The sequence below is a fragment of the Setaria italica genome, chromosome IX, assembly GCF_000263155.2.
Source record: "Setaria italica strain Yugu1 chromosome IX, Setaria_italica_v2.0, whole genome shotgun sequence".
In the NCBI taxonomy this organism is placed as follows: domain Eukaryota; kingdom Viridiplantae; phylum Streptophyta; class Magnoliopsida; order Poales; family Poaceae; genus Setaria; species Setaria italica.
Genome location: NC_028458.1, coordinates 56,052,235 through 56,079,275, shown reverse-complemented (window position 1 = coordinate 56,079,275; position 27,041 = coordinate 56,052,235). Strand labels below are relative to the sequence as shown.

Below are 27,041 nucleotides of genomic sequence, written 5' to 3'. Positions count from 1 at the left end.
TGCAGCTCGTCGCTTCGCGTATGGAGGAAGGCTCCCGTCCCGGGTCACAAAATAACTCTTTCTCCTCTCTGATAAGGCGAAAAAAATTCCATTCACCTCATCCTCATGGCTCATATCATACTAGTATTGGCTGGTCAAGAAAAGTGTTTATTTTTCTTTTCTTTTTTTCGAACAAGAAAAGTGTTTTGGTTAACCAAACATGGTTTTGTTTGACAGGTGATGGCGTCCGGTGGTTAGAAGATCTTCTAATCAAATGATGGTTTCCTTTTGCTTCCGTGATGTTATCACTAGTTAATTGCTTTGATGAACAAAAGTGGTGATGTGTGGGTTGCATAACCTACCTCATGACATTGACCCGGGGCCTTGCGGGCAATGGGGTGAACGAGTGGAGGATCCCTGCACGGCCCCGCTTGATCTTAGCATCGTCACCGTCCACGCGTAATTTAAAAGCCAAGCGAAAAATGTCTGTGTCGAGGATGACAAATTAAGTGGCAACAGAATAAAGATTTTGCCATGATCGTGCTTAGATCAGCATGACACAAGCATGCCAATAAACACTTCTTTTGCAAAAGAGAAACTTTTTTGTTTGCATTGTACAACTAATAGGAGTTATGGAGATGCGATGGTATACAAGTGCCTTGGAAATAAGGTTGACTTCACAACGTGCATCGGTAATTCAGATGCCAATGAACGGCGTTCATCTCTTTCCCATATCAGTGATGACGAGCTCTCTCACCTCCCGCCACATGGCAACGCCCAACCGTCTCCAACGCAAGAACACAACCAGATCCATGCCTGTGACTCCTACCGCATCAACCACTATTTGAAAGTTTCTTTGCCCCTCTACCAGCGGCGCCCCCACCAGCCACACTCTTGTTGCGTCGCCTCACACCCGCTCCTCCCCAGTGCTAGGTTGTCGCCTCGAGCCTTACTCTAAGCTGGTGGCGAATTTTTTCTTTGAACATATTGGCAGGAGCGATGCCTTTCATTTAAGAGGGAAAAGAGGTTCAATATTACTGTTCATTGTCTATTAAGCTGGTGGCATTCACCCTTCTCCCTCGCCAGCAATCCCTACTCCATACCTAACCAATTTTAGTGTATTTGTACGGAACACCCGAAAACTCATGAAGTGTGTGAAAAGTAATAGGCACCAAGAATGCATTTTCACAAAGTAAATACCAGTTTGATTTCAAAATTCAAATATTTTAGTTTGATCGATTTGAGAAAAAGCTTAGGGTAAGTGTCAACGATCATGAACAAAATGATGACGAAATGGTAATGGCAATGTTGCACACCTGCACCCGTTGACATGTCATCCTACGACATCTGGTGCACCAGCAAGCACGGAGTCAAGTACGAACACGAGGACACTAGAAGCGGGGACATGCGGAGATTGCAAGAACCAATCAACGGAACGGGAATACGGAATGCCATCCACGAACACTAGCTACTGATCACAAAAATTCGAACCAAAGTCTCTGCTATTGCTGTACATTGCATGCACACGGCACGACTCAATTAATCATCAAAGAAACGGGGTTAATCGAGCTGCGAGGACACGAACCCGTCGCCGCCGCCGTCACGGGTCGAGGTGGATCGGCAGCACCGTGCTCCGCGAGCTCCGGCCGAGCCCGAACGACGAGAGCAGCCGACGGAACCGCCCGCTCGTCTCGCCGGCGCCGCGGTCGGCGACGACGTTGCTGCTGCTGCCGGCGGCAGCGGCGGCAGCGTTGGCGCGGCTCGGCCCGGCCTCTGAGCTGCCAGCTGCAGGGTCCTTCTGCGGCGGTTTCCGGCCAAGACCACCGGCGAAGCAGTCCATGGAGAAGGATCGCGTGATGGGCTCCTGCGCGGCGCCGCTCTTGGTCGGGAACCTGCAGGAGCTCCCGTACCCCATCCTCGCCGCTGGGCCGATGTGCCTGTCGCCGACCTGCAGCTCCCGCCAGGACCCCTCGTGGTCGTCGCGGGCGAGCGGGAGCGCGACGCCGCCGGTGACGACGGTGCGGCAGAGCGGGCAGCTGACGTTGTGGTGGAGCCAGGTGTCGATGCAGTCTATGTGGAACGCGTGGGAGCAGCTGGGCAGCTGCTTGAGCCGCTCCTCGGGCGCGAACTCAGCGAGGCAGACGGCGCACTCGAGCGCCGCCGACGCGGCCCGTGTCCGGCGGTACTTGACGACGGGGAGCGCGGCGACGACGTCCGGGTCGAGCCCGCCGGGCAGCTCGGCGGCCTCGAGGTCGGTGAAGAAGACCGCGGACACCCGCTCCACGAGGTCCTCGCGGCGGGCGCGGTGGAGCAGCCCGGACCCCGGCCCGCCGCCGCGGAGCCAGCAGCGGACGACGAGGAAGTAGTAGCTGATGAGGATGAGCGAGGTGACCATGAACCCGATGGCGATGACGATGGCGATCGGGAACGCCGCGCCCTGCCCGGCCACCGGCGGCGGGGACGCGTCCGGCGGCAGTATGGGCGCGCCAGCTGCCATGCCCGCCGCGTCCATCGCCACGCGCGCCCCGGGGGAGGCAAAGTCAATGCCTTCGCGAGCACAGATCAGCCCCTGGGCCAACCGACCGACCCGAGCAAAGAAATAGGAGGGACGGAGGCGTGAGCCGCAGCTAGCGAGCGATCCAAGGAAGCGAGCGCGCTGCAGGCTGGAGGGACTAGCCGGTGGCCGGCCGCTAGTGCGCGCGGTCGCGTCGGGTAATAGAAAACTCCGCGGCGCCAACCGGCGAAAGAGATGAGCGCCGGTACGCGAGCCCGCGGTGCCGTGGGCAACGTTCCGGGCTTTTATACGTGCCCGCGGGTGGCGTGGAGGCGCACCGCAGCGGGCGACGGCAACGGTTCAGCAGCTGCGGTGCCCGCGTGGTGTGGACGCGCGTCTGGTGGGGTTGGCTTTTCCTCGCCTTTGCCTTGCCCCAGTTCAGGAGGTCAACTCCTCGTCCGCCCGGCCGTGCCGTCCCGTGCTGCGCTGGTGCGCGTGCTGTGCCGTGAAAACATGTGCGCGCGAACGTGTTTGGGCTCACCCCCCGCCCCCCGGTCTTCATCGGATGCCAGGCAACCGAGCCGCCGGAGCGCCCAGTCTCTACGCTCGCGTGTGCAGCGTGCTCTGGAACGCCGCCGACCCCATAAGCTTGCTAATTCGTCCATCTCGTCAACAATTTTGCTGACTTAGCAACTTAATTATGAGGGGAGAGAAAAGAAAAATTTCATCCCATGAAACCCACCAGATATCAAGTCCATGAAATCTAATGGAACTTGCACTAAGAATATTATAGTCTCATCACATGACACATTTGATCATAACTCCACGTAATAAATGTTGTAGGTTGTATATAAAACTTGAAATTGTTGCACCGAGAGTGAGTTTCATTTCATTGAAAAAAAATAACATAGCAGTTTTGATAATAATACGATAAATTGTGCATTGAAACTAACCTCACGGTGAAACGCGGTAGTACTTGTGAACCCATCGATCAGTCGGCACTCGGCACGCAGCCGGCAGCAGCCGTCTCGATCGGTAAAGCTGCTAGATGCCCGTCCAAACTGCTACGCACGCGTTGGAAAATCTGCAGTTTCAGATGGCGTAACCACGTCACCAGTGCTTGACTTCTGAAGCCCGATTATCAGGCTAGGACGAACCCACAGGCCGTAGCAGAGCGATCAAGACTGGGGGGCATAGAAGTTAGAACAGTCCACGACACGTCGTCACGGAATAGATTATCGTCTGAACATAATCGCTTCATTGATTAAGGTACTGCAGCTAGTGGGCAAGATTAACAATGCAAGTGACAGTGCGACGGATTGGTTGCTAGCTCCGTTTTCTATCGTTACGTACCTACCGTTCCCGGCCGCCTAACTCGTTGCCTAATCGGAGTGGTTCCAGTGGATGAACATGAGTTCGAAACCGCGCCCCGGTTCTTAAATATCCGTCGAACTAACGCTTTGTTTTAAATCCTGCTTGTTTAAATCGGCTGGTTTTTGGCTGTTTTCCCCGGAAGCTTTTAATAAATGCACCAAGAGTACTAGTAGTTCTGACTGCCTGCCCTGTTCAGACTTCAGACTATTCTGATTATGGCTTTTTTTTTATATGGATTTCTCTCTCTTTTTGTCCAGAGTCAACTCCGGTAGCGTACCTATCACTGGGGCTCGATATAATCAAATCTGTCCGATGCTGCTTTGTTTAGTACTTATAACCACCACCATGATGGCAATTTGAAAGATACGATGATTTCATTTCAGCAATAATTGGTTGGAAAAAGAACGTGCACCTGCTTAATCTCGTTCCCAGTGTGTTACGCTTAAGAGGATAAATGACTCATAAGTAACAAAAACGAAGCTTCCTCGAAAAAAAAATAGAACTAAAATGTAAACTGGTCTGGGCCCTTTTCAGGAGTTAAATTAAAGGGCTCTCGCTTATCTTTGGGCCTTCAGCGTCACTTTGAACGAGAGAGAGGGGTCACATGCGCGGCCTATCCACTTTGAACCCGTCAACCTGCATGCTATCACGGCCCACCTCTTCCCCGGCGGTGGCGGGCTGATGGAGGATGATGGAACGCGCGCTAGGAGGGCTGCAGCCGCGGCTGCTGATCGCACGCGTCGGGAGTGGCCCCCGGGGGGGGGGGGGGGGGGGGGGGGGGGGGGGCCCAGGAAAAAAATGGGGGCAGTACGGCGCCGAGGCCTGGCGGTTTGGCCGGGTTTGGCATACGATGCCGACTCGGCAACTCCCCGTCTCCCCCGGTTGGCGCGCGGTCGGGGACGCTGACGTGAGCTCTCTCCGGTCCCTTTATTCGAGGAAGCTCGCGCAGGGGTTTCCTCGCCCACAGTGGAGAATCAACATCGGTTCCATCAACCTTGACTATGGATGACTGGTGGAGACGTCGAGTGGAAAAAGGCGAAGGGGATCATTGTGGTACGACTACAAGAGGGGCATTTGCCATTTTGTCGGCGATGGAGATTTCGGGACCGCAGCTTTTGAGCTCTTCTGAAAAAATTGTTGCTGGTTTTTTTTTCAAAAAAGTCAACACTATCTTTTAGGTCCTGTTTGTTTGAATTTCTTGGCAGCTTCTCTGCGTGAAAAGCTATAAGTTCAAACAAACAGCAAACTTCCCGTGCAGTTTCCGAAAAGCCAGAAGCTCGGAAAAGTTGAGTTTATATGGGAAGCTGAAAAGTTTTCCGAGATTTAACTTTCAAGATTTTGTATCTTTTTGAGCCCTGAAAGCTAAACACATCTTCTAAAAGCTAGTGTTAGCTTTTCAAACTAAAAAGCTAGCAGCAGCTTTTCAAAAAAGCTCAAAAGCTACAGCTCAAACAAACAGACCCTTAGAAGATGTGTTTAGTTTTCTAAGCTCAAGAAGTTACAAAAAGCTCATGAATCTGAGCTTTCCAACTTTTCATATAAACTCAGCTTTTCAGAACTTCCAGCTTCTCGGAACTTACACGAGAAATTCACTATTTATTTGAACTTCTATCTTTTCACGATGAGAAGCTATCAGGAAGCTCAAACAAAGAGGACCATCATCTCAAAGGTCGGCAATGCAATCTCCGGCTAAAAAGCCAGTAAGAACCTGAAAACGCTCATGCTTGTTTTCTAAATGTAAGTTGTTGTAGCCTTTCAAAAATCCACTATTACACAAAAATAAAACTGATGTACATAAGGTTAGGCAAAATGTGAAAATATTATACACTGAATCCGTTGTAACCACTAACCAACCTCGATTTTAATTAATTTGTGGGAAGCATCTATTCCTCGGCTACATATAGACAGAATATGGCCAGACTTTTGAAACTTTAATTACCGACAACTTTTTACTTGTTTAGTTTGGATTTAAAATTTAGAAAGTCATACGTCTAAATTTATCTTAGAAAATTATTTTATCATCTCATAGATTTTAAGGGTTTTAAATATATTCTAATAGACAATTTATGATGCCCCGTTGGCTTCATCTTAGAAACATCTTAGAACATCCTTTTATCATCTTAGAACACCATCCTTTTAAAGTGCGCATTGAAAAAGAAAAGGATAAACGCCTTATTACGAAATAACTTATGGATGCCCCGTTGGTTTCATCATGTGGTACAGGTATATATGGGTGTTCTCTCTAGCTTTTCCCCTCCGGGATCAGGTTTGGACATGCAACTGACTGCTGTACGACCACTATTCCCTAGTTTTTGCGGCATGGATGCCCCACTGGCCCCACATGACTCATTGTTGATTGTTGGGAAAACCTAACTCTGTATCGAGTGCGAGCAGGGTTTGTATGTAGCCCTTCTCAAGGACATTCCAACACAGAACATATAGATAAATAACAACGTAATAAACACAAATACAAATATTCAATTAACAAGAAAAAAACCTTATATCTTACAATAAGAATATTCCCAGTCATTTTCTCTCCCTATCCCTTCTCTTTCTCGAGAAAAAGGGACCAGGCTCGTTTAGCACGCTTAGATCATTCGCCAGCACAGAGCCATATGTGCTGGCGGGTAGCCCGACGGCTCCGGTCACCTTTGTGCTGGCGGGTGTCAATTTCGCCCGCCAGCACGCTAATTTCGACATGCCAGCACAAATCGTTTCTGGTGTAGTGATGCACAACAACCAGATGTTCGTAGAAATCAAATCCTGAGACCTTTCACCAACAGTGAGCTATATTTTTTTTCCAAAGTAGTATCCAGAATTCAAAATAGTTTAATCGATCTATATGACGTATGCATATACAGTAAATATTTCCTTTTTGGAGAAAATGACTATGTACTCACAGCTTTATGTTTAAATATAATTAATACCGTAGCATCTGTACTATATGTGTATACAAGCATGGGTATAGTGGTGCTGACGTACTGGTCCGCGCTGAACCAAATGCATGCATCGCCCACTTCCGCCTCTATTCCATGGCGACAAAGCACGCTGCATGAGCTTTAGCTTGCGGAACAATGACGTGTGAGCTGTTAAGTGTACACGTGCATGCTCCAGGCACCGGAAAAGAACAGAGGCTATCCTCCGTAGTATTACTTGTCTCCTTTACTGGAAGCAGCACAGCGAGCACACAACAAGTGTATGTATTAGCTATATGTGTACGCGTATAGTCTCTTATCAGTAGTTCTTATTGTACTTGTCCTCCGATGCGAGCAGCTCCTCCAGGATCCTGTCGTCAAGGTACTCCAGCTCCACCTTCTCCGAGTCGGGGATCCGGGTCCTCCCCCTGGCGCCACCGGACGCCGGCGCCGACGTGGAGGACGAGGAGGAGCCGCTGCTCATGGAGGCGGCCCCGGCGGGGAAGTTGAGCACGGCCGTGGCGCCCTTCATGGCGAATGCGGCGCGGTCGTAGGCCCGCGCGGCCTCCTCGGCGGTGTCGAAGGTGCCGAGCCAGACGCGGGAGCCGCCGCGCTCCGGGTCACGGATCTCCGCCGCGAACTTGCCCCACGGCCGCTTCCGGACGCCGCGGTACTTGCCCTCCTTCTTGTCATCCTCCATGCAGCAGGGCTAAGCTAGTTAGCGCTGAGCCTCTCGATCAGCTTGGCTGTTCTCGATCGTCTAGCTAGCTAGCAGTACTGTAGCAGAGTATGTTGCTAAGTAGCTGGATATGTTGTGTGTTCCTGGGATGTGCATGTGTGGATGATGGCAGATGCAGCAGCTATTTTATACACGGTGGGCGGCATATGGTATTGCATGCAGCTACGCCACTAGCCGTGGAATACGCTAGCTTTCCCCCCCTTTATTTTACCCGCGCGTTCTACTCGCTCGTCGATCGCCCTCCTAACATTCCGCTTTTCTGACCGTTCTACGGCGGGTCTGATACTCGACGACGACGGGCGTCGTCGCTCTTTTAATTTGCCTCGATCTCTCGTCGTCCCAAATTAAATGGACAGCAGGCGAAGGAAAAGCTGATGGTGATCCAGCAGGATCATATCGATCGATTCAACTGATCTACGTTACCCGGGCGGCAAGCAACTGCAGTTAAAGATTCTTCAGAAGTGAAATGTTAAGAGAGTGGACATGCATGCATTCGATCCCGATCGACAGTGAAGCTCTAGCTAGATAGCTCGGTCGGGGGACGGCTCTGGCTGGCTGGCCTGCTGGGTGATGTGTGCAAGAGAAGGGCAGGGCAGGGCGGTTGGCGGAGCGGCGGCGGCGGCGGCGGCGGCGGCGGCCGGTCGTGGAGGTCGCTGCGCGCGGCGGAATCTCGCTTCACGTGGGTTGCGCACGGCCTGACAGCGACCTGCATGCTAATGAAAAAAAGCTGTGGTGTTTTCACCGCGCCGGCGCGGTCGGGGCGACTCGACAGGTGGCCTCGCGACTCCCCGTTGACAGTTCTACTGGGATGGCCTGAATTATTATCCGTGGATGGAAGGGGACGTGGTGAGCTCATCGCTGCGCGCAGGCTCCTCCGACCCACCGCCTCTGTCGTGGATTTACCTTGATCGAGCTGATCTCGATGAACGCAAGCAGCCAGCCAACGGTCTGGTGGCTGCCTTCGTGTGCGTGCGCGAGACCATACGTGCGCGCAGGGACCCGGCCGTGGATTCTCTCGCCGCGGCCAATACCGGCTCGAGCCGTGAGGCATATACATCTATCCAATGCAGCGGCACACTGCGCCTTCCTGCTCCGTTCCAAGGAAAGCTTTGTACAAGTTTCAAAACAAAAAGGAAAGCTTTGTACAGACGCAGACCACGCATCGGAATGCAGGCGAATGATCGCGCTGGAACAAGAGAAAACGCCGGAAATAAAGATAAGTCTCAGAGGATCGCAAGCACGCCCCCTCACGCTTATCGGAGGCCACGTTCTCGTGCCCCGCCCTGCAGGCGCCTGTATATTTGTCTGCTACCACGTTCGGCGGCGTCAAGTTTGCGTGCAGTGCTTTTTTGTTATCGAGCTAGTAGTCTCAGTTACTGCATGCTTTGATGTAAATATATAGTAAATCAGTGTTGCTTGCGTAGAAATTAAACTAGGGCAGATCTACCAGGATGATGTGATATAACTAACTGAAATCTGTGAGCATGTACATCGCTCCTGGTATATTCTGTTGTACGATACGATATACATTTACACGTATGGTCCTGTACATGATTACGGAGAGGATAACCTACAGATGAAACCGGAAGGCAATGGGGACGGATACGCCTCCATGTATGGCTAGTAGACAGACGCGTACGTTCGAGATTCCACATCTATCTCTTTTTCGAGCAAGGTAAACACATATACTAGGTCCGGAATGAGTACACGCCACATGCAGCGAAAGGTTTTATACCTAGAAAGGGGATGTGTGTTGTTGCATGCTTCTAGCGCGTGCAGCAGCACTGGCCTCTCATGTACACGGTTCCAATAATGAAGATTTACTTATGTTGCACTATGTATAGAGACATTAGAGAGTAAACTATACAGAACTATGCTAAAACTATAAAAATATCGCAAATAAAGCACTTCTCCTCCCTCCGTTCAAAATTATAGGTCATTTTAGCTTTTCTAGATTTAAGTGTATGTCTAGATGAATAATAACATATATGAAGGTAGAAAAACCAAAACGACCTACAATTCAGAACGGAGGGAGTAATTAATAATCAGTGCTCTGTTTCTGAGAATTAATTGGTTTTGCAGGCCCTGATTGTTGCATTTGCATGCATGGTACACAATGTGATTTTAGGATATGTTGCTAGTTACTTCCTTCGAGACATCCTAAAAAGCCTAAAATATAAACATTTGTAAGTTTTATCTTAAGTCAAACATCGACTAATTTTATAGAAATTATAATATCAAAGTAGTATTATTGGTCCATTTATGAAATACATATTTATTAATTCGGAAAGCCATTTGACATTGTAATGTCTCTCCCTTCTCTACACCTGATTTTTTTTCTCCCTTCTTACGCCCTCTTCTCCAATTCCTCCTCCTTGCGAGTCCAGATAGGGGAGGTCGAGCACAGCAGCAGAAGCAGCAATAGCAGGCGGGAGAAAGTAGAAGCAGAAGGACAATTTGATGGGGACTGGCGGGCTCAAAATTTGGGTGCCCGAGAAAGGAAAAAAATGTCTTGGATGTAGAGGCCATGTTAGGCAGGGGTTATACCGGCTCCTGGCCTCCTGCTTCCACTAGAACAGCACTGTAGCGGGAGATGGACCCTCAAAATAAACTGGGAGCCCAAAAAAAAAAAATACTGGGAGCTGGGGAAGGATTTTTTTTCTTGTTGTTGCTTCACAAGCTCCTAGGAGCCGTGGCTACTATAGTGGGAGAACGCGGTCGGCGCAGCCAATGCCAAACGTACCTACATTGTATGTGATAAGCCACTCATTAGTTTTATCCAGAAGCTAAGAAAGTAGAGAATAGAGAAGTGGGTTGAAAAGTTTGCAGAAAATCTGCACGTTCTCTGCAATCGTAAGGTCATCATCAACACCTATTACATTGATAGTAGTTACAGTCTTAGAGAGGGTAAGAGATGTGATGTCGAATCACTACTACACGATCCCCTATCACTGCTGGTCTCAAATCCAGCATCACCAACAGTTTTGGTGGTAGTTGAATATAGGCCGGCGATGACGGGGAACCCCACCACCGCCGGACTAAAAACGGCGACGATGCCTGTTCAAGAAAATAAAAAAAAATGCCGACCGCATCCCGCCAGCCGTGCCCAGCCGCATCCCGCTCGTCCACGCCAGCCGCGTCTCCCCACGACCCACTGGCCTCCCCTCGTCCCGGCCTGCCGCAGCTCCTCCTCGCCAGCTCTCCTCATCCGTGAAGACAATTTCTGTAGCAGTGATAGTCCTTGTTCTTACGTATAGGTAGCTGGCCGGTTCGAATCAGTCTCTAATATTCCTCTTACCGGTCATGACGGATTCACAGAATCATATAGCCAATCTTTCAAATTTTGAAGGGCCCTAGGTTCATGCATAGCCAGTCCTTTTGTACATGTTCATGTGCGCGGTTGGTAGCTTTAATGTTTGCCGCGATCGTGTTTGTCATAATTTTTCGCTTTACGGACGGGGTAGTGCTCCTATTACTCAAGTAAGGGATCTTGAGCATGACTGATGCTGACGAGCGCAAATGACGGTGGCGCGCGGCAACTAGCTAGCTGCCTGATTTTATCCAGGCGATCGATCGCGAAGGTTCTTCAATCACCAGCAGGGTAGCTGATGGATGGTTTGCATCGTAGTACGTGTGGTTCCTCGAAACAGGAGGACCGGGGAAAGAAGATCTCGCGGCAACTTGTGCCGACTGCCGAGTAAAGCAGACAGGGATGGAATATGGATGGATCGGAGAGCCACGGATGGCTGCGCGCGGCAATGATTTGGAGAACGAAAGCCGGGCTGGCTCGCCGGGCACAAAGAGATCGATCGCCATCGCCCGCCGTCGCCGTCTCGCTATCCCGCGATCACCTGCGCGGGCGCGGCCCCGTTTTGGCGTTCCGGCGTCCGCGTCCGTCGATCCGGTGCCAAGTCGGCTCCGTCCATGTGAAGCCCCGGTGGGCTGGTCGCGCGCCGCGGCTGCAGGGAAGCTGCCTGCTAGCTGGCCCTGACCTCGCCTTTGCCGCCCTTGCCGAGGCGTGCACGCTCCTGTGCCATCCACGCGCGCCACCGCACTGTGAAGGGCCGCGGCGCGACCACCTCGTCCCCCCCGCGCCGCCGGAAAACGTGGCGCAGCGCGGCTGGTGGCGGCGTGCTCACGGGCCCACGGGACGACGGCGACGGCGCGCGGCAGATATTTCGATCGGGCCTTGCATGGGACGAACCTTGGACTAGCGTTAGTTTAGCAAATATAGCAACAGAGCACTCCTGCTGGCACTGCACTATACTGGGATATCGGAGCTACTGTAGATCGGGAACTGTGCAGCTGTGGTCGTGGTCCGACAACGTACTGATCTTTTCTCTGAACAACCGATCTCGTAGTGTGCAGTGGCTCTCCAAGAGCAACAGAAATGGAATGGATGCCGGAGTTATCATTTGCCCTCTAGGCCTGCCGGCGGATGCTAACAGTTTTGTCGTCGGCACCACTCTGGACAGTGTCTCGCGATCGCATATATGCCATGGTAACAGTAACAATGAAGGGACTTCACAGTTCACACGTAGGCACGTAGCTAAGCTTGGAACTTTGACCAGCAGTAGGACTTTGTAGCAGTAACAGTAACAATGAAGTGACTTTGCATCGCATATATCACGCACATCTATTTTTAAGTTTTTTTTACCATGCATGTGTTAGGCCACGATCTCTGGGTGCAAAAAAAATTATGAGGAGAGAAAGAGGAGATGAGCTCCATCTAGATGAAACCCGATTCAAACAAATTTCCAACGCATTGGAAACCGAGTGAAACTCCAACGATAGCATTCCGTTCCATACCCTCGGGTTAGAAAACGAGTGAAACTACATTGAGAGTGATTTGTTTCACAACGACATACAACACTAAAATGATTTGATAAGCGTATGAAACCGTGAAACAACTTTTGTGTTTTAAGGTTGTTTTATTCATGTTTTCATTCGACTATGTATGATATGGCAGCCTTGAAAATACTAAAATGAAACCGGCTACTGAGAATGATCTAATAAAGTAAACTATGACTATGCTTATCACACTGCAGCAACATTAAAGAAAAGCTAGCATTGTGCTAACAGCTTTCAAGTTTATTTCCATACTTCTTTGCCTTGGAGGGCACACAGGGCGAGGCTGACGCACGCAAGCCTGGTCCAACCCTATGCATGCAGCCAATCACTCCGTTAAGTTACTGCCGCTGTGTAACCTGCTCTACCGAGAAATCCAAGTGTTGCTAGTCTGAATTCTGCGGCATGAGTTTGGCGCTATAATTTGTAGCCTCGCGTAGCTGGCGGCGCTCCAAGAAGACAATGCAAATGACGTACGACTAACCTACTCGGCGTGACGTGTGAATGCTATGTGTTTTCAGCGGCGTAGTATTTCTCTCCGATTTTTTTTTAACTTCTGTTCAGGTTCAGGATCTAATTCATAATCAGGTATTATTCCTGTAAAAATCAGCATTATCTCAAGCTAGATCGGTTCGGAGCCGTTGTATGATTTGCTAGATGCAATCACTCGGAGTTCACTTGTTACGGAAGGTTGCAGCTTGCTTCAGTTTTGGGCCCGAAAAGCGTTAGCCACATGGAATTCAAATGCCCAACAGGGCGGAGGTTTCGCTTCTTGGGCCCCCAAGAAACAGAAACATGATGACCATGGTGATATCAGTCTGTTGTGTGATCCAGCGATTTTTCTTGAAGATGATGATGAACACAACTGAGCCCGTGTCTTCTGATTTTTGGATTAAAAGAATTGATGGAGTTGGTTACAAACAATCATGCACTGGACTGAGATCGAACTTCGTTGAGTTTATGTTCATCATTTCAATAAAAAAAAATTCTTGGATACGACTTCGTTTCGCTCTGGTAAAACTAATTCCAGCAGATGCTCTGCAGTAGTACGGACGGTCAAGATGAGATCCCCAGCAAACTCGGAATCACACGCCTAACCTCATTCCAACCGTAGATCGAGTCCGATCCTGCGTTCGACGTCCATCCTCATGAAGCCCTCAATATAACGCCCACACCCTGCGCCGTTTCTTTGACAGCTGGATCCGCCGCAAACGTAACAACCTCGGCTCCCCCCTTCCGATCTACTCCTACATTTGAGGCGTTGGAGTTCTTGGCGGCGGCGGCGGCGGCGGCAGCAGCAGCAGTGCGTCGAGACCGCGCGGCACCATGGCGAGGCAGGAGCGGCGGGCGCAGCTCCAGGTGCTGACCACGCTCGACGCCGCCAAGACGCAGTGGTACCACTTCACGGCGATCGTCGTCGCGGGCATGGGCTTCTTCACCGACGCCTACGACCTCTTCTGCATCTCGCTCGTCACCAAGCTCCTCGGCCGCATCTACTACACCGACCCCGCCAGCCCCGACCCCGGCACGCTGCCGCCCAACGTCGCCGCCGCGGTGAACGGCGTCGCGCTCTGCGGCACGCTCGCGGGGCAGCTCTTCTTCGGCTGGCTCGGCGACAAGCTCGGCCGCAAGAGCGTCTACGGCATGACGCTGCTGCTCATGGTGATCTGCTCCGTCGCGTCCGGGCTCTCGTTCGGGAGCACCCCCAACGGCGTCATGGCCACGCTCTGCTTCTTCCGCTTCTGGCTCGGCTTCGGCATCGGCGGCGACTACCCGCTCAGCGCCACCATCATGTCTGAGTACGCCAACAAGAAGACCCGCGGTGCCTTCATCGCCGCCGTGTTCGCCATGCAGGGCTTCGGCATCCTCGCCGGCGGCATCGTCACGCTCATCCTCTCCACGGTGTTCCGCAAGGCCTTCCCGGCGCCGGCGTACCTGGTTGATGCCGCGGCGTCCACCGTCCCGCAGGCCGACTACGTGTGGCGCATCATCCTCATGCTCGGCGCGGCGCCTGCGATCCTGACCTACTACTGGCGGACGAAGATGCCCGAGACGGCGCGGTACACCGCGCTGGTCGCCAAGAACGCCAAGCAGGCCGCCGCGGACATGTCCAAGGTGCTGCAGGTGGAGATCGATGCGGAGTCGGAGAAGCTGGACGAGATCACCCGGAACAAGGACTACGGCCTCTTCTCGTCGCGGTTCGCGAAGCGTCACGGCTTCCACCTCCTCGGCACGGCGGCGACGTGGTTCCTGGTGGACATCGCCTACTACAGCCAGAACCTGTTCCAGAAGGATATCTTCGCTAGCATCCACTGGATCCCCAAGGCGCGCACCATGAGCGCGCTCGAGGAGGTGTTCCGCATCTCCCGCGCGCAGACGCTCATCGCGCTCTGCGGCACCGTGCCGGGCTACTGGTTCACCGTCTTCCTCATCGACATCCTCGGCCGCTTCGCCATCCAGCTCCTGGGCTTCGCCATGATGACCGTCTTCATGCTCGGCCTCGCCGTCCCGTACCACCACTGGACCACGTCGGGCAACCACATCGGCTTCGCCGTCATGTATGGCTTCACCTTCTTCTTCGCCAACTTCGGGCCCAACGCGACGACGTTCATCGTCCCGGCCGAGATCTTCCCGGCGCGTCTCCGGTCCACCTGCCACGGCATCTCCGCCGCTGCCGGTAAGGCCGGCGCAATCATCGGAGCCTTCGGGTTCCTCTACGCGGCGCAGCCCAAGGACAAGGCGCACGTGGACGCCGGGTACAAGCCAGGGATCGGCGTGCAGAACGCGCTCATCGTGCTCGCCGTGTGCAACTTCCTAGGGTTCTTGTTCACCTTCCTGGTGCCGGAATCCAAAGGGAAGTCGCTTGAGGAGATGTCCGGCGAGGCCAACGAGGAGGAAACCACCGGCACCAGCGCCAACGCCAACGCCATGCAGCCTTCCGGACTTGAAATGGTGTAGACATGCGTACGTGCTTTTGTGACGGTACTAGGCAGAGAGATCTTTGTTAGCACGTAGGATTATTATACATCAATTTTCTTGTACTGAACTTGAGGTGTTGAATTCGAAATTTATTTCAAATTCTTATGGAATGTGCTGATTTTTTATAAGCAGGAGTAGGCGAGTAGCGATGTCGCCATGTTTTGGGCAGTTTCTGTTGCGCAACAACACCTTTAGCTGGACCTGGATAGAATTCGACGCAAATTTCCCCCCCTAGAACCTTTCAGTTTATCTGAAACTCTTGTGCAGCTACAAATAACTTCTCTGCAGCCAACTAATTGTGGGATGATTTGTTGCTTCACATGGCGCCACGTACCAAAAAGTCAAGACCTGTGTGCTTTATGGATGGTCCCTGCAATCTATGTTTGGTGTCCTGATCATCAGTACCAACTTGCAATCTACATTTGACTGAGCGCCAAGAGAGCCAGATCACCAGAATAGACTAGCAAACGATTGAGTGAATGATCGCAGAACACTGCTGCAGTCGACGGTGAACCAGTACCCCGGGATGGTGCCGCACAGCGCGATCAGCGCCTGCGCGTGCGCGATGCGGAACAGCTCCTCGACCGCTCCACTCCACGCCGAGAGGAGGCCCCACTCCACGCCGGCGGCGAGGGCCGTCTTCTCGGCGGCGCTCTCCTTGATCTCGGTGTGCAGCACCCAGGACATGTCCGCCGAGGCCTGCTTGGCGTTGCGCTCGACCAGCGCCGTGTACCTCGCCGTCTCGGGCATCTTACACTCCTATTTGCTATGTTAAATTGGTTTGCAGGTTATGATTTGTTCATACATTAAAAAATTGGTTACTGATTATCCTTCCCCTTTGCACGGTTCATGGTCATACGTCCGCGTGACATGAGTCATGTCCGTGTCAAGAACTTGTCTTTCCTTGCGTATAGAAGTATATGCATGTAAACTGCAACGTGACATGCGGCTTGCGTAGCCCTTGGAATTAATCCCACAGGATATGGCTCTTGTCCCATCATTTTCGGAGGATCTATTGAAATCGTATACGATCGACCAACATTTTCCAATGCTATACGTACCATGCGCATAGTAAAATCGACCACGACGAATAATCGATGATCCCAGCTCCATATACAAGAAAATGAACTGAAAATGGCATAGCATTCTCGGCCTAATGCAGTGGTTATGCCCAGACGCCCAGTGGGCTTCGGGCCGTCCTAGACTAGGAAGACTAGCATTGCATGCGGCCACACGTCGTCAAGGACACGAGCGGCAAAGTTTGTCCAAAATTCAAATGGGAATGCTGAAGTACAACAGCTTTTTATTCATTGATAAGAATGTCGGTCAATCAGACACAAACACTAGCACAAACGAAATTCTCAGTGGAGAAATTACCCAAAAATATTTTCAAATATCACACAGAATGCAATAAATCGGAAGGTAGGAGTATGATGTAAACCACACAAGGACACAGTCAAGCATACAAACAGAACCTGAAAACCATCCGTGCATCATGTAGGCACGCGCGCAGAAAGTGTGTGGGGGGAGCTGCAGGCCCCTAGACTCTGGCCGGAGCATCGGTGGCGTCGTCGCCGATGTTCTCCTTGGAGATCTCCTCGAGCGACTTGCCCTTGGACTCCGGCACGAACAGCGACATGATCATTCCCAGGAAGTTGGTGCCGGCGAGCAGGAACAGCGTGTTGCGGATGCCGATGCCCGGCGTGTACCCGTGGTCGGGCTTCTTGGGGTCCTGCGCCGCGTACAGGAACCCGAACGCGCCCACGATGGCGCCGGCCTTGCCGGCGGCCGCGGAGACGCCGTGGCACGTGGACCGGAGCCTCGCCGGGAAGATCTCCGCCGGCACGACGAAGGTGGTGCTGTTGGGCCCGAAGTTGGCGAAGAAGAAGGTGAGGCCGTAGAGCACGACGAACCCCGTGTGGTGCGCCGGCTGCGTCCAGTGCTCGTACGGCACCGCCAGCGCGATCATGAAGACGGTCATCATGAGGAAGCCCATGAGCTGGATCCAGAACCTGCCCATGACGTCGATGAGGGCGACGGTGAACCAGTACCCGGGGATGGTGCCGCACAGCGCGATGAGAGCCTGGGCGCGCGAGATGCGGAACACCTCCTCGATGGCGTTCATGGTCTTCGCCGGAGGGATCCACCCGACCTTGGTGAAGATGTCCTTCTGGAACAGGTTCTGGCTGTAGAAGGCGATATCGAGCAGGAACCACGTGCTGGTGGTGGCCAGGAGGTGGAGCCCGTGGCGCCGTAGGAACTGCGACGAGAAGAGGCCCCAGCTGTCGCCGGCGATCACCTGGCGCTGCACCTCCTCCTCCTCGTCCTGGATCTCCTTCTGCAGCACCTTGGTCATGTCGGCCGCGGCCTGCTTCGTGTTCCGGGCGATCAGCGCCGTGTACCGCGCCGTCTCGGGCATCTTCATGCGCCAGTAGTAGGTGAGCGCGGCCGGGATGGTGCCGAACATGAGGATGATGCGCCACATGTAGTCGGCCTCCGGCACAAGGGACGCCTTGGGGTTGTCGGCGAACGACGGCGCCGGGTACGCTTTCCGGAACACCGCCGACACGAGGAGCGCGATGATGGTGCCGAAGAGGATGCCGAAGCCCTGCATGGCGAACACGGCGGCGATGAAGGCACCTCGGGTCTTCTTGTTGGCGTACTCCGACATGATGGTGGCGCTGAGCGGGTAGTCGCCGCCGATGCCGAAGCCGAGCCAGAAGCGGAAGAAGCAGAGCGTGCCGATGACGCCCTTGGCCGTGTGGCCGAACGAGAGGGCGGACGCGACGGAGCAGAGCACCATGAGGATGAGCGTGAAGCCGTAGACGCTCTTGCGGCCGAGCTTGTCGCCGAGCCACCCGAAGAAGAGCTGGCCAGCGAGCGTGCCGCAGAGCGCGACGCCGTTCACGGCGGCCGACACGCTGGGCGGGAGGGTCCCGGGTTCCTTAGAGTTGGGATCGGTGTAGTAGATGCGGCCGAGGAGCTTGGTGACCAGCGCGATGCAGAACAGGTCGTACGCGTCGGTGAAGAACCCCATACCGGCGATCACGATCGCCATGAAATGGTACCATTGCGTCTTGGCCTGGTCGAGAGTGGCCAAGACGTTGAGCTGAGCTCCCGCCATTGTGCTAAGCTTTCCCTTCTCCTGTGTGCTTCCTGCTCTCACACCTGCAACTGCAACATCATGATGGTTTCTTCAGTAGGCATAAGGCAGAGGAGAACGCCAACTCTGCTGCAAGATAGATGTAGAGCTTACCTGGAGCAGGGAGAGGAAGACTGGCACTTGGCTGCGTGGTGAGTTTCCCGATCGGCGAGGCATACATATATATAGCCAAGGAGACCGGCACGATACAGACAACGAGCTAGGTTGCCAATGTCACACTGGGTAGTTGCACGTCTAGAATATATCTGTACCGAATATGGTGCCTCCGCACATTACCAAAATGATCATCTACAGGTTGACATGTTGCGACTAAGAAATTGGGGTATTTCAAAAGTCAAATGTTTTGCTTCGAGAAGCACAGCTAGGTTTGCCTGCGTTTGTTTTGGGACTAGTTTAATTGTTGAATGTTTAGCAGGTTTGACTTCCAAAAATGGATTTGTGTACAATGGATTTGTGTAGAGAGAGATCGATGGCAACGTGTCGAGTGAGAGGGTGTTTGGATACTAGGTGCTAAACTTTAGCAGTGTCACATCGGATGTTCGGATGCTAATTAGGAGGAGTAAACATGAGCTAATTATAAAACTAATTGTAGAACTTCTGGGCTAATTCGTGAGACGAATCTATTAAGCCCAAGTAATCCATCATTAGCAAATGGTTACTGTAGCACCACACTGTCAAATCATGGCCTAATTAGGCTTAATAGATTCGTCTCACGAATTAGACTCCATCTGTGCAATTAGTTAGCATATGTTTAATACTCCTAATTAGTATCAAACATCCGATATGACGGGTGCTAAACTTTAGCGGGTGTAATACACCTTAGGGTGCAAGCGGAGTAAAAACACGCCGACCATGTATTGATTGGTACTCCGTAAAATTTTAGACCTGCACTGGATGCAGTACTCACGCATACCCGCACGGCGCACCCATTGAACAAAGTTGGTGATAGCCGAAGAAATAGTGGGTTAGAGATTTGGTTGCTGTCAGAATAGACAGAGTGCATTATATTTTAAACATCAACGGGTGAAACTACATACCTATATTATTACCCGTGAGTGGAATTTTACATCACACTCGTTGAGCGCGGCGCCGTGGGTAGGATTGCCATTTCTAAATTGGTATGTACTCCCTCCGTTCCAAATTATAGGTCGTTTTGACTTTATTAGATTCATAGACTTTATTATGCACTTAGATATACCCTATGTCTAGATACATAATAATATCTATGTATCTAGAAAAGTCAAAACGACCTATAATTTGGAACGGAGGGAGTATTATGATAGGGGCGACAAAACTCGTCGTGCAAGTGTTTTTTCCTGCAAATTTGGTGGAATGTTTATGTTTGCCATGCTCGAAACTGATAAATGGTACTCCCTCCATCTCAAATTATAAGTTGTTTTAGTTTTTCTAGATTCACATATATTATTATGTTTAAATACATAACAAAAGTTATGAATTCAGGAGAATCAAAACAACCTATAATTTGGAACGGAGAGAATACTACTTGATCGAGTACTTATTTTTTAATTCTGATAGTTTCTTTCGTTTTGCAAGAAATGTTTCAGATAATTTCAGAACTAACGCAGATAGCCAACTATAGTCGGCTAATTGCATCGTGCAACCATACTTAGCCGGAGGACATTTGACAGCTTCAGCTGCTAGCTAATAACCATTGAATTGCAGTTTCGGGCTGCAACACATCTGGCGAATGAGAATTCACAACTAATTGCGGCGTTAGATAGTACGCCTGAGATCATTACCGGATACGGAAATTGCAAGCATTAGTCGTCAACGCGAGAAGGATGCTGAAAAGATCCGAATATGCGAGTCTCTGCCAGTGATTTGTACAGTTGTATATGCTCTTGGACTTCGTCTCAGCGCTGGTCCGCGATAATTAAGCAGCTGACGTGGCGCAAAATCTATTCCATCTCTGGTGATCTCCCGCTGCACGCTACTTGATGGATGTGATATGCTGCAGTCCTTATCGTTTGCCAATTTGGAGATTTGTTTCTCCTGTTCTTCTGTCTCTTAGAGTAAGGATGGCGCCAGCTGCATTTCATATCGCTTCGTTTGGAAGCTCAAACTAAAGACGAGAAGCCCAAGTTAAACTGTTAAGAGGTCTATCCATGGTGCATTATTGCCGATGCAAGCAGAACAACCATTGTGATGTACTGTTCGAAATCGAAAGGAACTGTCCACGGCATGAAGCAGCACAAGAACTGTCACTTCGTCAGTCTATCAGGCATCATGCCTGAAGGGGTTGACATTGTAATATATGAATTCTGTGGATTAGTTGTCAAACACATCGATTTTAAATGTGTTGACATTTTTAGTTTATCAGCAGTTGACTTGTGGATTATCCGAGGACAAATTTTGCCTCACTACCTCATGCAGTTAACCAAAAGCAAAACAGACCAGAGTTTATTTTTTTCCTCCTCTTGACAACTAGTTCCTATTGTCCAAGCAAATCAATCTTGACGCCTAACAAACCATCCCAACGTGTTGATTCATTTCTGTGAGACAGAACAAACGTCTTATTTCTCAATACCTATGGACCTGTCAAAATTTTACAGTACCCAAAGAGTACACCGAGCTCTAGAGAAACTTAAGAGACATATAGATACATCCCTTATTTGTTTATACAGAATAATTGACATACATAATTACGCCTCCCTAAAGGAAAAGGAATAGCACAGAGCAATAATGTCAACTCAACTAGATACAAAATGGACAGTTCTAGAAGGGAATACTTCTACAGAGGACAGATAGGTTGTACAGAGTGGTATGCGAAGGTGTGAACCGCTCATTAGCAAGCCCATGGCAGATCAACCAGATGGCCTCTGGTAGACATGCTTTGTTCTTGGATCTACAATTATGCCCTTTCCACCATTCACTTCAAGGTCATGCCTGCAGGATTGATTATTTGAGATGAAGTCCAGTTTAACCAGCAGACTTCTAAAAGAGATAAAAAGTATAGATTGCTTACTGAAAGACAAAATCGGGGATCGTTAGTTGTTCACGTGGTACATATCTGAACAGCTGCACAAGTCTGTCGATGTATACCGTTTTCTTCCAGACCTATTGAAACAGAAAAAAAGAGTTTCAGAAATTTCAAGCATGGGGCATGTCAAAGAATTAAAAAAAAACAGAGGTTTAGAATCAAAGCAAGCACCTCTCCGTCAACAAAAAGTTGCATCGCCAAAATAGCCGTTCTCAATCCCAGTGTTGGGTGGAGTACATATATAGCCTGTAAAGATTAGAGCCATCAATAATTCAAATATTCTAAATGGAAGATTAGAACCACACGATGAGGTCAAATAAGATGCTCACATGAAGATTTCTTTGATGCTTCCGGCCTAGTATTTGCTGTAAGCGTTTCATGAATCCTAAATCAGGTTGTCTGTAAATTCAATAGAAAAAAATAGTTCAATGTACCAGGTTAAGACAAAGGGTGTAATTTCAATCTTGGCATATTTATCGAAAGCTTACGGTTGCAGGGATGCTGCAGAGTGTAAATAGACAATTGAGTAAGGCTTTTGAATCAAAGGTTCAAACTCCTGCAAAAATGGCATACAATGGTGATGAATGAGCAAAACCAATATGAAGAAAATACCATGCAACGAGGAACCAATAATAGTAAATACCATGGATTTTGATGAGAAATTAACAGAATTATTAACAGAGTGCATGATAATGGTTTCACAATATGATACTTGCACAATCCCTGTTTTCAATAAAGCCTTGGTTTGAGTTCTCATTTTTAGGCCCATCCCACCACTTAATTGCACATATACCTATCATATCTTGTTGGTCTTTTATAACTTCCATACAAATTTGATACCTTAAGAAACCTATCATTGAAAAGCAACAATGGTATCACATACCAATTCCTTAGGATTGAAGGAGGGTATAAAACTAGTTTCCGGCACAGCAGCCAGCATATCCTTAACAAAGGAAAGTCCAGGCCAACTCATGGACAAAGAAACAGCATCAGCAATTTCAATATACATATATTAAAATTTTAGTTTACCTTCCAGATATTGGAAATATATACATACATCAAAATTTGTAGTTTACCTTCTGGATATCGGCAATTTTAATATATCTGCATGAATGCATCGAAATTTCTAGTTTACCTTCAGGATACTCGGGCGGTGCTGCCCCGTTACAAACCAATAGAGAAATGCACTAATCAGTTGTCAGCAACAACGTTCACTATTGAGTTGTCCAACTCGCAAAAGCATCATGATGCGCCATCAAGCTTTTTGTCCCCCCAAAGTTTAATTAAAATTTAAAAATCTTATCAATAGGATTCGCTATAATAAGAAATATCACATACAAATTAGAATATGCGTGCATGGCTCATGATAGAAAAGAAAATGATTGAGCAAGCAGAGCAATACATATATGTTGGAATACCATAACTGAGAAATGCAATGCAAGAAATTCATAGCCGATCAGTGGGGGCATTTGCAAGATTATTTACATTGGTGGAAAGAAACAAAATAGATACTCCTCATTAACATGTCCAATTAGTGTGTTAAGGATAAATCACCTTTACTACATATAGAACAAATCGTTCAAGATCCAAGCAGCGAAGAAGAAAGTGAGCACCAACAACAACCATAACTGGGCGCCCTTCACTATCAACTCCTCCACGGTAACTGCAGTTGGTAGTGACCATCAAAATAGAAGCAATAATACAGTGATAATATGAAAACAATGATGGATTGAGATCTATTAGTATCACAAAGGTAAAGCAATGCAAACTAAAGAGAATCCATAAGGACAAGAATTAGATAAGTTTGCATACATTATTTTCATTTCAGCAATATCTGAAAGATTCATAGAATTTGCTTTAGCAAGGTATCGTGAATGAAGCGAATATTCTTCAGCAGCAGATAATGGAGGGCTGCCAAGATCACCAAACCCGAGCAAGTTAGCAAAGTTAATTCCCTTGTTTGCCTGAGCAGATTTTTCCCATTGCTCCTTGCGTCGGAGATCAGGATCTTTAATTATTGACATAAAGGCAGGATCCAAATATGAGTCCAACTTGAAAGAGTTCCTGGTAAGATAAGCCATCTATAATCAGGTAACCTCTTAATTAACGACCATTAAACATACAGAGATATCTTTCAAGTAATTTCTGTCAGTCACTGGAACCAAGAAATATATAACTATTTGTAACCTCACCTTCTACGTGTCAATCCAGAATCGGGAAGAGGGATATCCGCAAGTGTAGGAATTGGTGTTTTGCTATTTGCTGCCCCAGCAGGCAAAGGTTTTATTCTTATTTTCCTTTCATCTATTACTGTCTCACCATTCTCATCCCCAACATCAGCTGGAAGTTTCAATGCGGCTATCTCTTCTTCATGCTTATCCCGAGGGAAATACAGTGGAAGCAATCTGATGAATGAAACAGTATCAACCAACATAAGAACATTGTCGCAATTAATTAATCACAGTGGATTTTGGGCCACAAACCTCTTATATATCTCTGTGTCAGATGATGATGTTGTACAAAAGACAATAGCTCTTATTTTGTCCTTTTGCTTCTCCAGAAAACGTCTCACGGTTCCTGCTCAATCTCAACCAAAGGGCATGAGAGTTAGAATAAGAAAAACTAAGCGCGCAGTAGGTAAATCACTGCACTAAATAACTCATGTTTCAGTTCCATCAGTCATACAAGAGCAAAAGGCAAATATCAGTCAGCGAACTCACTAATTGCCACATGAGCAGCTGGTTCACGAGGGTAATTCTTGGCTTCCGTGTATATGCAACCAGTTGCAATGCTAACCACATGGAAGGCAGAATAAATTACTTTAAAAAATTGCAGGACATTCAAATGTGAAATGGCATTAGAAAATGGAACCTACAGATAAATCAGTAGGCATTTAACGTTTAACTATTTAATACCATTTTTTCACAAATACCTGTCAAGGCCGTTCTCAATGAGCAGTTCCAAACAAGATCTGTAGCAGTGGCTAAGCGCGTTCTCTGCAGCTGTGTGATACTTTACAGCATATTTAGGGCCCACAGTGTGGATGACCTTCCTACAAAATAAGACAGCGATTTTTTGAGCATTGCAAAAGAGCATAACTGTCATTTCAAGTAAGTTCAAGCAAATGGTTCTAGAAGTTCAAACAATTTAATTTGATAAGAGTTTAAGCCATGAAGGTCTTATAGGAATAAACTCAAGCATATGCCACAAAGAAAAGCATAGCCTTTTTTCACCAATATACTGACCAAAGTTGGGAAAAGTGACTGGCAAATTTTCCCTACTCTTTCTTTGTCAAGTGTGCCATGTGTATTTTGCCAAAAGAGTAGCTCTCATATTGAAATTTTGGTAACAAAAATGAGATGCCTAAAGGGCTACTCCAGGTCTCCTGCCTCCTAAAGGGCTTTTATTAAGCATTCCAAACAGCATTTCAAGAGGCTTGCTGCTCCTACTACTAATATTGTGATTCTCATATAGACATGTTGGTGAAAAGTACTCATATGCACTCTGCTTCAGCTTCCTAAGCACAAGTCGCCAATCCAATTAATCAAATCACATACCTGGCAGGCAGATCATAAGCATTGGTCATCTTAGCCATCCCAGTGCGGCAGCCACCCTGCAGACAGTTCACAGACGAAAAGCCACTCACAACCCCAATTTACCAACCAAATTCGAAAGCAAAATCGGCGTCCCAAAACCAAACATTACCAATGTAGCGCACTCCTCGGCGAGTCCTGGTCCTGCAGCAGCGTGAAGCCCAGGGCTACTATGAGCCTCGTCCAAGTTCTACACAACCACAGAATGACAGAACCACTGGCAATCAGCATCCCCAATTGCAGCATTCAGAGCTAGACAGACCAGCATCGAGGGAATTCCGACCTCGTTGGTGGAGTTGACAACGGCATCGACCTCTAGGTTCCACGGGTGGCCCCTCCAGAGGTAGATCTTCGAGTTGATCTCGTGATCGACTGGGAACCGCGACGCGCCGCGGCCCCCGGGCCCCGCGGCCGCGTCGTCGCCGGTGAGCGGGTCGGAGAAGGAGAGGAAGGACGAGGGTGGGGTCTCGGATCCGGCGGAGGTGGGGGAGAGCGGGGAGATGCGCTGGTCGGGGTCGCTCCAGCGCGGGACCTGGTCGAGCGTCACGGCCGGCTCCACCCCGCCGACGCCCGGCGCCATGGGGGACGCCGCCGCCGACGAAGCCGTCGGGGAGGCGGAGGCCGACGCCGCCGACGGCGAGCGGTGCTGCATGGCTGTGGCCGGATCAGAAACGCGAGGTCATGGGGATTACTGAGCGCGAGAGGGAGATGCGTTCGCGCGCGAAGCGGGAGGAGGCGGAGGTGACTGGTGTGGGAGAAGCTTTGGGGGATCGAATCGACGAGGCGAGGGAGGAGAGAGAAAGGAGATTAGAATTAAGGGAATAATTAAATGCCCCAATAATTGTTGCTGTCTGTAGAAATTATGTAGACGAAGGAATGTACGCAAACGAAGTAGAGAGATAGCAACTGATGTGTGGGCCTACCGTAATCTTGTCCTGGAGTATAGTTTGGGGGTACATTTTGTTGCGTACATCTGAGTTGCTGATGCAGGCCGTGCTAGCTGTGTTTCACGAATCACGACGAATGTGTGGGACCTGCCGAAACCGACCTGTTTCCGGCCCAGTTATTTGGGGAGTGCCGGCCCAAGAGTAGCCCGTGCTGAAAGAGGCAAGCAAAGCCCACACTCTCGATCAAACAAGAAACATAATTGCTACCAAGCTACTGTCAATCAATCAAATGCTCAAATGTGTGCTGATGCGAGGACGGCGGCATGTCGGCATGTGTTTTCTGTTCAAGACACTGTCAGGCCTGCACATGCTAAAAGGAATGGTCTTGGATATCGCTCCTCTTTATTTACACAGTCATCTTAGATTGTCAGTCTTGTTGTGACATGATAGAGAGACTCGATTTTTCCCCAACAGAAGGTGGCGACAGTTTTGAGTGCGTCGAATGCATCAGAATCAAGTTTGGTGATACGTGAAGCGATACGAGAGAAAGAAGCAACATTGCTGTGATAATGTTGAAACCAATATATATACTCAGTATAAAGAAAACAAAATATTTACTGCGTTGGAAGCTAGGAAAAAGGGTGAATTTGGGACGAATTGGCGGTAGGGCTGTCAACGAGCCGAGCTCGAGCGAGCTTACCATCTCAAGCTCAGGCTTGATGGAAGGTCGAGCCGAGCTCGAGTTGAGCCTGAGATCTGTGCGAGCTTGTAGGTAGGCTCAAGCTCGGCTCGTGAGAAGATCGTGAAAGCTTGAGCTCGGCTTGCTTAAGCTCGTTTACAAACAACATGTAGAGTTTCAGACTTAAGAGATTAAACAACTAGCTTATATTCGCTACTGTCTCGGGCTCTTGGTGGGTGGCTGAGACATTCACTTGTGGGACACTTGTGCACGTGCTGTGGTCCACCCACCTCCCACTTTATTGGTTTGATTTTTGCAAGCACGGGGAGGGAATATACAGGGATGCGGGATTTGCACAGGCTGCCGAGCCTTAACGAGTAGCTCGAGCTC

At 49.6% G+C, this 27,041-nt stretch overlaps 6 protein-coding genes across 6 annotated transcripts; 1 reads left to right on the top strand and 5 right to left on the bottom strand.

The window, feature by feature from the left end:
• Window positions 1–1,237: 1,237 nt before the first annotated feature.
• Window positions 1,238–2,737, bottom strand: LOC101753392 (RING-H2 finger protein ATL16). Its single transcript, XM_004985624.3, has one exon. It carries the CDS (start codon window positions 2,489–2,491, stop codon window positions 1,580–1,582), a length of 912 nt encoding a protein of 303 aa, XP_004985681.1. The 5' UTR covers window positions 2,492–2,737; the 3' UTR covers window positions 1,238–1,579.
• Window positions 2,738–6,750: 4,013 nt separating this feature from the next.
• LOC101752995 (ethylene-responsive transcription factor ERF096) lies at window positions 6,751–7,581 on the bottom strand. Its single transcript, XM_004985623.2, has one exon. The coding sequence runs from the start codon at window positions 7,460–7,462 to the stop codon at window positions 7,082–7,084; it is 381 nt and encodes a 126-aa protein (XP_004985680.1). The 5' UTR covers window positions 7,463–7,581; the 3' UTR covers window positions 6,751–7,081.
• Window positions 7,582–13,548: 5,967 nt separating this feature from the next.
• Window positions 13,549–15,433, top strand: LOC101752580 (probable inorganic phosphate transporter 1-12). The gene has a single exon (XM_004985622.3). It carries the CDS (start codon window positions 13,676–13,678, stop codon window positions 15,305–15,307), a length of 1,632 nt encoding a protein of 543 aa, XP_004985679.1. The 5' UTR covers window positions 13,549–13,675; the 3' UTR covers window positions 15,308–15,433.
• Window positions 15,434–15,775: 342 nt separating this feature from the next.
• LOC105915199 (inorganic phosphate transporter 1-1-like) lies at window positions 15,776–16,078 on the bottom strand. The gene has a single exon (XM_012849173.1). The coding sequence runs from the start codon at window positions 16,076–16,078 to the stop codon at window positions 15,776–15,778; it is 303 nt and encodes a 100-aa protein (XP_012704627.1).
• A 521-nt stretch (window positions 16,079–16,599) lies between these two features.
• Window positions 16,600–18,713, bottom strand: LOC101786723 (inorganic phosphate transporter 1-2). The gene is made up of 2 exons (XM_004985621.2): window positions 18,585–18,713; window positions 16,600–18,502 (listed from the first exon to the last, which is right to left on the bottom strand). The coding sequence occupies exons 1-2, from the start codon at window positions 18,649–18,651 to the stop codon at window positions 16,869–16,871; spliced, it is 1,701 nt and encodes a 566-aa protein (XP_004985678.2). The 5' UTR covers window positions 18,652–18,713; the 3' UTR covers window positions 16,600–16,868.
• A 2,265-nt stretch (window positions 18,714–20,978) lies between these two features.
• LOC101786334 (protein GDAP2 homolog) lies at window positions 20,979–25,882 on the bottom strand. The gene is made up of 14 exons (XM_004985620.3): window positions 25,369–25,882; window positions 25,198–25,275; window positions 25,050–25,105; window positions 24,425–24,544; window positions 24,213–24,283; window positions 23,976–24,069; window positions 23,685–23,897; window positions 23,305–23,556; window positions 23,047–23,155; window positions 21,981–22,048; window positions 21,822–21,891; window positions 21,664–21,738; window positions 21,478–21,569; window positions 20,979–21,398 (listed from the first exon to the last, which is right to left on the bottom strand). The coding sequence occupies exons 1-14, from the start codon at window positions 25,735–25,737 to the stop codon at window positions 21,317–21,319; spliced, it is 1,749 nt and encodes a 582-aa protein (XP_004985677.1). The 5' UTR covers window positions 25,738–25,882; the 3' UTR covers window positions 20,979–21,316.
• Window positions 25,883–27,041: the final 1,159 nt, after the last annotated feature.